At 40.7% G+C, this 12,960-nt stretch overlaps 1 protein-coding gene and 1 pseudogene across 2 annotated transcripts in view; one reads left to right on the top strand and one right to left on the bottom strand.

Moving 5' to 3' along the window:
• Positions 1-4,790: 4,790 nt before the first annotated feature.
• Positions 4,791-6,904, bottom strand: LOC112307646 (actin-related protein 2/3 complex subunit 2 pseudogene; annotated as a pseudogene).
• A 704-nt stretch (positions 6,905-7,608) lies between these two features.
• The window catches only part of HIBCH (3-hydroxyisobutyryl-CoA hydrolase), a 59,355-nt gene continuing 54,003 nt past the window's right edge, over positions 7,609-12,960 (top strand). Inside the window, exon 1 of one of the 2 annotated variants that reach the window (XM_024564222.3) lies at positions 7,609-7,804. In XM_024564222.3, the coding sequence (XP_024419990.3) occupies positions 7,785-7,804 (20 nt within the window). In that variant the 5' untranslated portion in view covers positions 7,609-7,784. The remainder of the gene's footprint in view (positions 7,805-12,960) is intronic. The other variant, XM_071220682.1, reaches the window with a different exon arrangement.

The raw sequence follows: 12,960 nt of genomic DNA, 5'->3' as shown, positions 1-12,960 counted from the left end.
TATATCCTTTTAAACCAAAATATTAGGTCAATATTCACTTGTAGTTCTCCTAATATTTTTACTGTTTGATTTTTAAGATTTAAGTCTTTAATAATCTGGAAGTTATTTGAGAAGCTCTAAATTGATTTTCCCTCCAAATAGCTAGCTAATTTTTTCTGATATCCTTATTAAACAAACATCCTTTTCCCGCTAATCCTTAATGACCAGTGTATCATCTATTAACTTCATTTATGCACTAGGTCATATTTATTTCCAGGTCCTCTGTTTTCTTCCTTCACCCTTTTTTGGGCTACTGTGCCAATGGCATAGCTTTTTAATAGCAATAGGAAAGCTCTTTCCCAAAATTCACTTTTTCAAAATATTTTTAATATTTGTACTTACCAATAAAATTTATTAACTATATTTAATTGATACTTTCTGGTTATAAAAGTAATGCATTATAAAGAAAAGTTTGTGGAAACTTTGAAAACATGTGAAAAAATGTAAAGAGGAAACAAAACCCACTTCAAATACTATAACCGTTAACAGTTTAGAGTATAACTTTCCATCTTCTCTCTGTGTGTATGTGTGTAATTTTTTACAAATATTACTAAACATATTGGTAAACTGTTGTTTAATCATCATCAATGAGCATTTCGCTATGTATTAAATATTCCTTTGAAATATGATTTTTAATGACATGCTAGCCAAGGCCTTTACACGAGGAACAGTAGCAGTGTCGGCCTTCACTGTTACAGCAAACTAGCATTGAAGTCACCAGTTGTCACACAGATCAACATTGCATGGCCACCAGTGACACCAGCTGCTGGGAACTTGAACTTGGTTTTGACTGTAGTTCACTGGATTAAAGTGAGTTTTGCAGCGTCTGCCCCCTGCATCTCTTCTGTTAGGCATACGTGAAAATGACCGGAGCGGGGGAGATTAGGTAGGTAGTTAACAAGTAAGGGGAGTGTAGGTTGCCCGCACGAGGACTAGATTTGGATTGATTTAGTTGTAAAAGATTCCTAGCACCATATTGCACAATCTTACTTTTGCGTTTCTTTTAAGTCACTAACTAATATAAATAAATCATTGATACTTGTCTTAGAAAAGATGAAATAATTCTCATGAAAACAAAGCATGTCTGTGATTTTAAAAAAAGTTTTAGGGAAGGAATCCTTAACATTTATGATAAAATATTTAAAACTCTGAGTTTTTAAGTTAAAGTGCAAGTTTACTAAATTATATAAACTAGGCGGAGTTGAATGTAGTATTGAGGACAACAAGTAGCTTAGATATTTAAGTCAAAGAATATACTTCTAGAACAAGTCACGCAGATACATTTATAGTCACTTTGCAATACGTGGGTGTATACGCTTCTCTCTAACAAGGTTTCACTGGGCCTGAGTAATTTTCTTTATTCTATCACACCACACACACACACATGCACACAGAGTGTATATATGTTAAACTTCATAAAACACAAGTTATCTTGTTTTTCCCTCTTAACTTTTCACAGAAGTGCTGCTTACTGAATTGCCACATGTAAGATATAATCAAAGTCTGGAAGTATATGGATCCTTAGGATCTGAGTTTCCAACTCAAGGGAATTAAAGGCTGGAATCTGAGAGCAAAAACGTTCAGGGAAGGGACACTGCATTGCCTTTCCCTGCCCTTCATCTGAACATTTGTAAATAAGCTGCCCGGCCTAGTGCTGCTGATTAGGTGTAGAGTTCTGTGCTGTCAGTACAAAGGTTATCCTCCGGAGAACATGTTATCGGTGAGCCATTTCCTTTCCTTTGTAAGCTTTCCTGAATATTTTCTTGTTTATTTTAGCTATCTATGGAAGACCCTAAAATCAGCTTACTGCTGGGGCCCCACTGATACTCTTTAGTTTGTAAAATCATCATGTTGCAAACTTTGTTCTCTCAAATGTTACATACTGATTGCTGATTCCTTTGTGCATTTTGCTTTGGAATGTTTGCCTAGCTTTATTTTTAGAACTGTTAACAATTTCATAATCTATCTTTTGGACAGTATGTGGCCAATATGAAAATGAAATTAATTTCCTAGGGTATAGTGTATTGAAAGTCTTGGACTTGTAATGTTTGGACAATAAGACGCACTCCCCCCCCAATTTGGTAGGGAAATGGGGGTGCGTCTTTTAGTCCCAATGTAGTTTACCTGGCTCACGGGGAGGGGGAGAGGAAGGGGGGGCCGTGGTGGAGCTGGGGTTTTCCCCCCTATTTTCATCCTCTAAAGTCTAGGTGCGTCTTATAGTCCAAAATACGGTAATTTCTTAAGCATTCAAGATAGAACTTGAAGAGGCTTCGTTAAAATTTCTTACAAAATAAAATTTTTTCTTAAACCACACCCATTGTATCTCCTTTTCCAAGGAGAAAAAGGAATTCCTTTTTGCCACTTTTCCAAATCATTCTGGTAAAATCTTAAGCCAACAAGAGAATGGAAAGGCAAGGGGAGACAAGAAGTAGATCTCTCATATGCTGATGACACTGTGTTTTAATTTGTTCAGTACCTTCCTTCTGTGATAGATAATGTTACAGACCACTGCTGTTCAATAATAATGTCACCTATGTAATTTACAAACTTTTAATTGACACATTAAAAAAATAAAAACACCGGTGAAGTAAATTTTAATAATAAATTTTCCTAATCTAATGTATCTAAAATATTATCATTTTAATGTACACTCAGTATAAAAAATTGTACTGCTTCCATTGTTAAATTTAAATTTAAAAATCTAGTTCCTCAGTTGCATGAGACACATTTCAAGTGCTCAATAGCTACATACGTTTAGTAATGGACAACCTAGCTATAGAGAATTGTGAGGTTATTTAGCAGCCAAATAATTGCTCAAAAGTGGCATCTTTGGAAGATCTGTTGTCAGTAAAACAGTGAATTGAAGGATATGGTGATTGTGAGAGAGAGAGAGAAATTAGTCCTGGAATGAGTTACATGTGGGAACTAGAATGGTGCTTTGAGGTGTTAAGAGCAAATTTGAGAGATGTTTCAAAGGAATCATTAGTATACACTGATGACTGACTGGTAATGGGAGAAGGAAAAAAGTTTGAGTAGTAGCCAGCCTCCCAACAGCCCTCCATGATCCTTGCCTCTTACTACTCGCACGCCTGTGTAGTCCCCTTCCACCAAGGGGTGGTCTGCGTGATCAATAGAATAAGGCAGTAGTGATGCCTTGTCACTTCCAAGGTTAGGTTATAAAAAATACTACACTGGCTTCTGTCTCAGTGGTTTGTCTCTTGGATTACTTGGCCTAGAGGAAGCCGGCTGCTACATCTGTGAGCAGCACTATGGAGAGACCTACGTGGCAGGAAACCGAAGCCTGACAGCAAGCTGGTGAAGTGAGTTTGGAAGTGGGTCCTCCTCCCCTGGCTGAGCATACAGATGACTGCAGTTCCAGCCAACACCTTGATTACAACCTCAGGAAAGATTGTACCAAAACCAGCCAGCTAAGCATCTCCCTGGCCTCCCTGATTCCTGAGCCTCAGGATCTGTGAGAGATAATAAATGTTTGCAGATGCTAAATTTTGGGGTAATTGGCTACATCAATTAATAATCAAATGATAACCCAATTTAAATATGGGCAAAAGAATTGAATAGCCACTTTACAAAAAAAGATAATAGCACATGAAAAAGTACTCCATATCATTAGACATCAGGGAAATTCAAATGAAAATACACACCAATAGGCTAAAATTAAAAAGACCAACGACACAAAATGTTGATGAGGTTGTGGAGCAACCAGATTTCTTTTTTAAAAAGTTGAGATATAACATACATACTTACCATACACTTCATTCACTTCAGGTATACAATTAATACTTTTAGGATAATGCAACCATCACCATAATACATTTTAGAATATATTTACTACTCCAGAAGGAACCCTATACCCTTTAGCTGTCACTCTCCAACTATCCCACCACTCCTCTCAAATGCTAGGTTGTCATTGGTCTACTTTCTGTCTCTATACATTTGCTTATTTTGAACACTCATATTAGTGGAGTAATACAATATGTGGTCTTTTGTGCCTGGCTTCTTTCACATAGCATAGGGTTTTTAAGGTTCATTCATTTCCAGCATGAATTGGTATTTCATTTTTTTATCGACAAATAGTATTTTGTTGTATGAAATATCCCTTAAAAATTCCATCATTCGATAAACTTTAGGTTATTTCTGCTTTTAGGCTATTATAAATAATACTGCTATAAACATTTGTGTGGACTATGTTTTCATTTTCTCCTCGGTATATACATTCAGGAGATGAATTGCTAGGTTGTGTTGTAACTCCATGTTTAACCACTTGATGGATTGCCAGACATTTTCTGAAATGGTCACGCCATTTGACACTCCCACCAGCTCTGTGTGAAGAATCCAATTTCTCCATATCTTCCGCAACACTTATTCTCTGTCTTCTTGATTGCATCCATCCTACTAGGTGTGATTACCTTGTGGTTTTGATTTGCACTTCCCTGATGGCTAATCATGGGGAGCATCATTTCAGAAGGTTACTACTGATCATTTATATATCTTCTTGGAGAATGGTCTGTTCAGATCTGTTGTCCATTTTTTATTCTTTAAAAAAAGTGCTTGGGAACTATGAAGTCCTCCTAAGCACGGCTTGCTTTTGCAGATTATTTCCAAGCGTGTACAAAATGGAACCAAGATAGAGAATCTCCTAAGAATCTGAAGAGGTGCAACATTAAAAGCTACAATTATCCAGTAATAAGGGTTGCAGGCTTCAGATGCCAACCACTTTCTGTTCCCAAGAGTTAGCGGGATGAGAACATCCTCCCCATGATTGTTTTCATTTATATTTTCTCAGCATCTGGGCCTGCAGGGTCTAGCACCTTAAGGAATTGGGATGTTTTTGCCCACAGACGTGTGTGAATATTGGCTTTAGACCTCTTGATGTGTTAGTGCAGCTAGTTTCAGAACATGTGGGTCAGGTTGATGGAGGTGTCTCGAGCACTGGCACTGGTGTGGTGAGGGAACAGCACGAGGGCTGTCACCCACAACCGCATTGGTGTCTTACAGCTCCAGAGGAGGTTCCTGTGACTAAAGAGGACCAAGGGGTGCTGTGGCTGGCTCTGTGTCCTTCTTTGGACTCCTGCTTCAAATGACCACATTGTCATCATCCTTAAACACTGTGATGAAGACTACTGTGACTCGGTCCTTTTTAGACTCAACATACATGGTCTCATTATTTCTATACGGAATAATTGCTCTGTCCTCTCCTTCCTTGCCCCCTTCTTAGAACTGGAAGCATTTTTCAAAGACAGAGTCAAAACGATTTTGTTTCAACATACCAGCCTGATGCACAATGGAATTCTTGGGTGCAGGCAGTGCTATAAAGTGCTATATAGCAAAGAAACATTGTATCCTGATTCTGGATTTACCAAGAAAGTCCCATACACTCTCTTTAATAACTCATCAGCACCATTTGCCTGAAGTTCCTGATCATCACTTTTGTTTTGCCTCCATTAGGATTTGAAATATTATAGAGGACCCCATCAAAATCTTCAAATGTTATTTCTATAGCTTCTGGTTTGTTTCCAGTGGCCATACTCTTGAACTTGAGCATGATCATCTCCTCCACAATGTGGTTGTTCACCTCCAGCAACCCACCTGCTGCGCTGCCACCACTGTTGCCTCACCAACCCCGTTCTCCATTTTTTAATTGGGCAATTTGTCTGTTTTATGATTGAATTTTAATAGTTCTTTACATAGTTTAGATACAAGCTCCTTATCAAATATATAATATGTGAAAATATTTTCCATTCTGTGGGTTGTCTGCAGCTAGAAATCTTAATTCAAAGTGATACAAACACTTTTGAAAAAGGTCTTGGGTTACATGATTTGCCCAGGGTTGCTAAACTAAGCACGAGGCCTTGCGTGACACAGGTTGCACACACGCGAAGTTCGGTGGACAGGGAAGAATTGAATCTTGGGGCAAGCTCTTTCCACTAAAACATGCTGGATCAGATGACTAGTTTGTTTACTGTGTACACAGAATGAGACATGCTGGCAGTGTCGGATGGTGATGTCAAACAGCACTGTCCCATAACTGTTTAAAAACTGAATTGCAAATAAAAACGAGTGGTCTTGCAAAGCCCAGTTAGTGACACTTTCTACAAGGTTCTTAGCTAGATTATCCACAGTATTCTATGAAATTCTTATTTCTAAATTCATCTTCATATCATTTTTTAATTTCCCCATCCTTGAAATGAGTCAGAGGTTTAAGGACTTACTAAACTTGTTAATATAGCCCTTGAAAATTGCATGGTGGTCTATCTCACAACTCATTTGATAGCTGATATTTATCATATCTTGGCACCTCAAGTCAAAACCTTGAATCTAACATTCCATCACAGTAATTACCGGAGAGAGAATAATTTATTGTTATGCAAGCCTTTTCCCCGCCAGACCATAGGTTAGGACTGTCTCAATCATCACATTCAGGTTCTCACTCTATCACTCCTCTATTTATCCCGGAGGGGCTTTTCCAGTCACTTGCCCTTCTACCCCTTTTTCCATAGCAGATAGAGATAAAGATGGTATCTTATTGTGGAATATAAAGTTCAAAAAGACAGGGTCATTTACTTTTTTTCCTTCTGGTATTTCTAGCCCCTCACAGTTTCTAACATAAGTTATGAAAAGCAAGCAAAACTGATTTGCCCAGCAGGAGTCCTGCTCTGATGCCTGTTGTCTGTCCTCTGTTGAGTGTGTATTTGGGAGTTATATTTGACCTAGGTTAGAAAGTAATTTTGATTTAAGACTTGACAGTATCTTCTTAAATGTCAAGGAGCTAAGACTAACCCCTTGAAGTTCCTTCCCTCTTTCTCAAATTCTTCACTGAATTGTTCCTTTCTGATGAATGAGTCATTGTTTTAGTGGTGATGAAATGTTTGCTGCCAGACATCTGGATGTATCTGGATGCAGAGAGACCTTTTTCTGAATCAATTTATCAGTGGATCCTATTGGATGAGTTAAATCTTGTTTTCATTTAAAAGTAGGCTACTTTCTGAATAATCACACTTCATGGCTAGAATAACTTTTAGCTTAGTTGGCGAAGACATACACAGTATTGGCTTTCAACGAGACAACGCTTGTCCGTTATTGAAGAAGCGGGGTGGATCAAACTGGAAATATCCCAATCCTAATGTGAAAGGAGTTCTGCTATGTTCGATTAGGAATAAACTACATCGATGTCCTCCTGTTACCGTTTCATCTGTTTGAGTCCTGAAAGAAAAGAATATTAAATTTACATTTTTAATTTAAAAGGGTTAAACTTCTATAAGACTTTGTCATGTGAATTTCCTTTAGTGAAATTAAACACGCCAAGTATAGGCAGGCTACTTGGGCTCTTCCAGACGAAGCTTCTGGAAGAGAATCTCTTTCCAACCAATTGGCACGCAGAAGCTCTGGCCTGCAGCTCCAGCCCCCGCCCTTCGCCCCGCCCTCCTCCTTCGTCTCGGCCCCGCCCCCAACCCAGGCCCCGCCCCATCCCTCCCTTTCCCCCTGCCTATCATCCCCCCCCCCCCTCTCCCGCCCTCAACCCTTTCAAGCAATTTCTCTCGCCCCGCCCCTCGGCGCAGCTTAGCGTAACATCCCGCCTTCGGCCGCTCTGGTCCCTTGGAGGACTTGTCATCTGTTTCCGGCGGCGCTCGGCGGCGGGCGGGTGTGACGTGGGTCGAGAGGAACTGTCTGGGTGCGCAGTCGCGGCTGCGTTGGTTCTCCAGTGTTCGCTGATTAGGCAGCAGGAGATGTCGGGCCTCGTCGCGAGGTGAGTGAGTGAACGAGAGAGCGAGCTCCGGAGCAGGCCCGTCGGCTGCGCTCGCGGAGGTGAAAGAGTGTCGGGACTGGGGACTGCCTGGCTTGGAAGCTTCGTGTCGCCCTTGGGGACGCAACGTGCAGACCTGAGTCCTGTCCCGGTCGCAGCGCCCCCGGCCCAACTTCGTGTTTCGCCCTTCCTCCTTCTGGCGCCTTCTTTGAAGCATCTCCTATTTCTGCCACTCTGGATCTCACTCAGCCTTGACCCCACAGGGTTTTCGTTCCTTTCTGACCCCAATCCCTTTCCTTTTCTTAACAGATGAGTGTAGTTTGGGGGACACGTAGGGTTTCAACCTGGAGGAATTTCGTGTCCTGTTTTGTGCAGCTAGCAAACGCACGTGCGTTGCTGGTGATTGCACCTGTGCTCCAGGTGTGACTTCATCGTTCGGCTCTGTCGTATGGTTCCAAGCGTTAACACAGGTGCCTGGAAGTTCCAGGCCAGTGCGGCGGGCACACAAGGTGGGCTGGTGGAGAGTATGTGTGCAAACGTTGTGTGTAACTTTCGGGAGTGCTGCTCTGTGCAGCTCGAGCTAGCGGAGGTCATCTGGGAGCAGTCATTTTAGGAAGTTAGGTTGCACCCTCAGTCTCCGAGCCTACTGTCTGCCCCCATGCAATACCGGGTAGCCGCAATACCATCCATCGTACTTCCTCAGCAACTGAAATTCCTGCGTTTTTCAGCCTTTGAGGGAGGGAGATATCTGGGAGTGGTTCTTTGACTTAAGAGGAATGGCTGTTGCTCTATAACATTGTATCCACAGACTGGATTCTCAATAAATATTTGAAGAGAAATCGAAGAATTGCTTTCCTTTAAAAACACCTTGAAATTAGTGGTGCCTGTGCCTCTAAGAAGTTCACAAAGAGAGACTTGGTTGATACTAAGAAAATCAGTACATGCCATTGCTGCTGATTTTTTGAATTTGTGGGCAAATGCCAAATTATTTGAGAAATAAATTGGGAAGTCACGTTTATTAATAAAGGTAACTGACTTGGGAAGAATTCGTCAGTCCCAGAGTTCAGGTTGCCTTGATTCCACCCCACATTTCAAGGTGCAGACTGGTTAGGTGAGTTCTGGGGTAGGTTTGGGGCTTCAGCCCTGGAGTGGATATTATCCTAGCAAAGCAGACAGCGGATCCCAAGGTCATTCAGTCTACAACAGTCTAACCCACAAATTCATTAAGAAATAGGGCATCACAGGGAGTGTTAGTGAGAAAAAATAAGGTTTCTGTGCTGTGGTTGATGTTGTTGGGTAATCCCTCTCGAGCTCTGGCCTTCAATTCCCCGCAGGGTCTTGATTCCTCCTCCTACTCTCCACTACTTACCTTGAAGTGTCATTTCAGACCTTGGACACTTTTTGTTGTTACTGTTCCCCAAAAAAGCACCTCTCTCTAAAGATAACTCTCAAATTTGTATATTCTAAGCTCGATTTATCCTGGGATCTAGTGCTAGTCAGAACCACCTATTTGCCTCATTTTGGACTTCAAATATTGGGTTGGCCAAAAAGTCTGTTTAGTTTTTTCCATAAACTAAAAAGACATTTTTCATTTTCACCAACACTATGGATTTGATATTTTGAGTATGTCGGCTATCTCCCACTATTGGCTTCCGGTGGGTAGAGGCCAGGTGTGCTGCTAAACATCTTCCAATGTGTAAGACCAGCCCCACAGCAAAGAATCATTTGGACAAAATGTTAATAGTACCATGAAACTTTATGAACCACTTTTGACATGTTTGATCAGTCACAGTACCTTCTCCATACACTGCACAAATTTTTTTGTTTTAACCTTTCTTGAAATAATAAAGCATAATATGCCAAAAATATTGCTTATTTCCTTCCATCTTCAATATTAAAATGGCTGCACAAAAATTCACCAATTTTGGTAAGTTTTTAAAATGCATGCTGATATGACAGCTATCACAATACAGTGTGACAAAATTGTTTCTAATGAAGTTAAAGACAACTAAGCACTAGAACCACCATACAGAAAAACTAAATGAACTTTGACCAACACATAAATTTGCACAAAAGTGCAGCCTTTATGCAGCATCTGCACTTTCAACTTCTTGGCATTATCATTCTAGATTCCTGAAGGTATCTGAGTTCTCTCACATTCTGGATCCTCATCTCTTCCTGCTGATTAGAATTTGAGCAAGCCTCTCAAATATATCACTAGTCAATTTTTTCCAGAAATTTGATTGGTGGACTTACCTCTCCCATTTTGAATCTGCACATGACTGCCTTGTTAATCTTGGCTAAAGTTTTCTTCGGTGCCTGCCATTCCTCTGCTCAGAAGCCGTTAGATAAGGTGCACTCCTTCCTTTGGAATTAACTAAAAAATTCCCAGCCTGGGTTTCAAGATTTGGCCCAATGTACTTCCATGAATTCAACAATACTTTCTATTATGTTCTTATTCCTGGGAATAGGTAACTGCTATTAGTAATAATTTTAGGACTGTATAAATGTAACTACTCCTTAACTGTTAAGGAGTTGAAATTACATTCGGCCCTTTGAAGGCAACCAGGAGGCTGATGTGGCCCCGGATGAAAATGAGTTTGACACCCCTGTATTATACTATAGCCAATCTGGACTACTTGATGTTCTAATTGTTTCTTATGTAAGATCCTTGAACAAAAGTAATATTTAGTAACACTTATCAACTCTGATAAGTGTCTTAAAGGGAAAGTACAGTTATGAGAGAGTCAGGGTTAGAAAGGAAGATGGGTTCGGGGTGCTTCTTCAAAGAGGTTCATCTTTAAGTTAATAGTATTCATTGACTTCTCCATCTTCTCTTCTGCATTGTTTTGGTTCTTGCTTCTTGAGCTGCCTGTTTATTTTACTTCTATGTAGTTGTTTCTGAAGGCTCAGTATCTGATTCTCTGCCATGGTTTTTCTGTCACCCACTTGCAGAGGCTAAGGAGGAAGCACTGAGTGTTGCTGGCTGGCTGGAAGCAGCGCTCTGTCTAAAGGAGGCAGCTTCTCAATTCCAGGCATTGTGGCCATTCTAAATTATGGACCTGGGGTTTCCATAACTACCAATTTTTCTGGGAGGCTGGCAAACTGCATTTTTTTAGGTGAAATATTTTTTATTTTTAAATGTTTGTATTGTAGTTTTAAAATGCTGCTGACCAAACAAAACACATTTATAGACCCAGGCTGACTCCAGGCCACTCGTTTTGGACTGCAGCCCATTTCTCAGTTATTCCTCTATTGAGCTGCCTCGGTGATGGTGAATGTGCCCGCCTAATCTGTCTTCAGTTATAACCTTTCAAGCTCCATTCTCTTTTCCCACTTCATGTTGAATATTTTTACTTATGTCACTATATCCTCAAGAAATTCAAAATGAAATTCATATTTCATTCTACAAACCAAGCTAGTTTCCTTCCCAACCATTTCAGTACCTATATTTTATATTCTTCTGACTTGAAATCTGGGAGTTGTTTTTGGCATAATTCTTTTTTTATTGCATTTATACTTCATAATGACTCTTAATAAAATTCTTCACTTCTGTTACCACCGCTGCTATTCTTCATCAGTTCATACTTGAATTATTTTGCCTTGTACTTGATTTTTTTGCTCTAGTCACCATTTCACATTCTGTTTAATACCTTGCCTACTTCTGCTGCAATAAGCTTCATTTAGTGGGGGGGGCTCTGCCCACAGAACCACCCCAGCTGGATGAGAATAAGTCTACCAAGACATGATCTGCTTGGGGAAGAAAGGTGGCCAATCTCTCAAGGGAGAAGGGCCAGGAGCCTATTCCTCAATGGGCTTTTATTGGGTTCAGTTTGCACAGGAATACAGGTAAAGCTGATCAATCATTGTCAGGCAGTAAGGATCAAACAATAGATAACATCAAAGAACTAGGAGGGCTTATTCTGAGTCAGGGTCAGTTAGCTAAAGGGCCATAAAACTTTGGAAAACAAACTCATTTTATCTTGGACCCTTATCAGAAAATTGAGGGCATTCTTGGCAAAGCAGGTTTCATAGGATTTTATGTATTCTTTCTTAGGACTGATCGCCCCGGGGAACTGTCTGTTCCTGCCCTGGGCTGCATTGCCCTCCAGCATTGTTTCAGGCTTAAGTCAGGCAGGGGAAATAAGGCAGCCAAGAGAGTAGGAGATTTCTTGCAGACAGAATGAGGACTCAGGCTATGTCAAAGCCAAGGGTCCATCACCCCCTTTTTCTATAACCTCCCAAGTCCTTCCCTGAGGGCAGCTTCATGACTGTGCCTTTCTTAGGTCATCCTTCCCTTGAGGAATCTTACCCGTGGTTAGCTAACTGGTCATCCACCTGGGGCCAAGCAGGGTGAAGTAAAAGGGGGCAATGGCAGCACCCCTGCCAGGGAGATAAGCTTTGTCTCCTTAGTGGCTTAGGGTCCCCAAGGTCTCTCACTCAGCCTCAGCCATGGGGGGTTACCAACAATTTAGCTTCTTAAACAGTTTCATGAAAAGTTGTTTAATTTTGTGAGCTTGTGTGTGTTTTATAGGATAATTGTAAAAATCTTCTACGATAAGTTTATCCCTTTAAGACAGCTGTTTTTAACTTTAGCATGTATCAGAATCACCTGAAGGGTGTGTGACACATTTCTGGGCTTCACCCCACAGTTTCTGATTCAGTAGGTCTGGGTGGGGCCAGTAAATTTGCATTTCTCACAGGTTTTCAGGGCATGTTGATGGTGCTAGTCAAGGACCCACACTTTGAGTACTGCTCCAAGCGGCCAATTTGCGCATAACCTGAAGGAAATAAATCTGATCAAGTGAACTAGTAAACTAGCAGCTAATATCTAACAATACAGTAATATTTTATTTTTTATCCTTACCCAAGCACATTTTTTTTATCGTGTCTAGAAAGCGAGGAATGAAGAGAAACATCAATTGGTTGCCTCCTGTACGTGCCCGGGCTGGGCATCATAGACGCCCAGACAGGGGAATGAACCTGCATCCCAGGCAGGAAGGCACCTGGACCAGGAATTGAACTTGCAACCCTTTGGTTATGGAATGATGTTCTAACCACTGAACCACCTCGGCCAGGGCTATAGTAATATTTTTAAAACTGTCATCTACACACAAACATTACACAGCCAATAAAATATTTATTTAAAAATACTTAAA

Source organism: Desmodus rotundus, chromosome 2 (assembly GCF_022682495.2).
Source record: "Desmodus rotundus isolate HL8 chromosome 2, HLdesRot8A.1, whole genome shotgun sequence".
Classification (NCBI taxonomy): Eukaryota; Metazoa; Chordata; class Mammalia; order Chiroptera; family Phyllostomidae; genus Desmodus; species Desmodus rotundus.
This window is presented reverse-complemented; position numbering and strand designations above follow the sequence as displayed.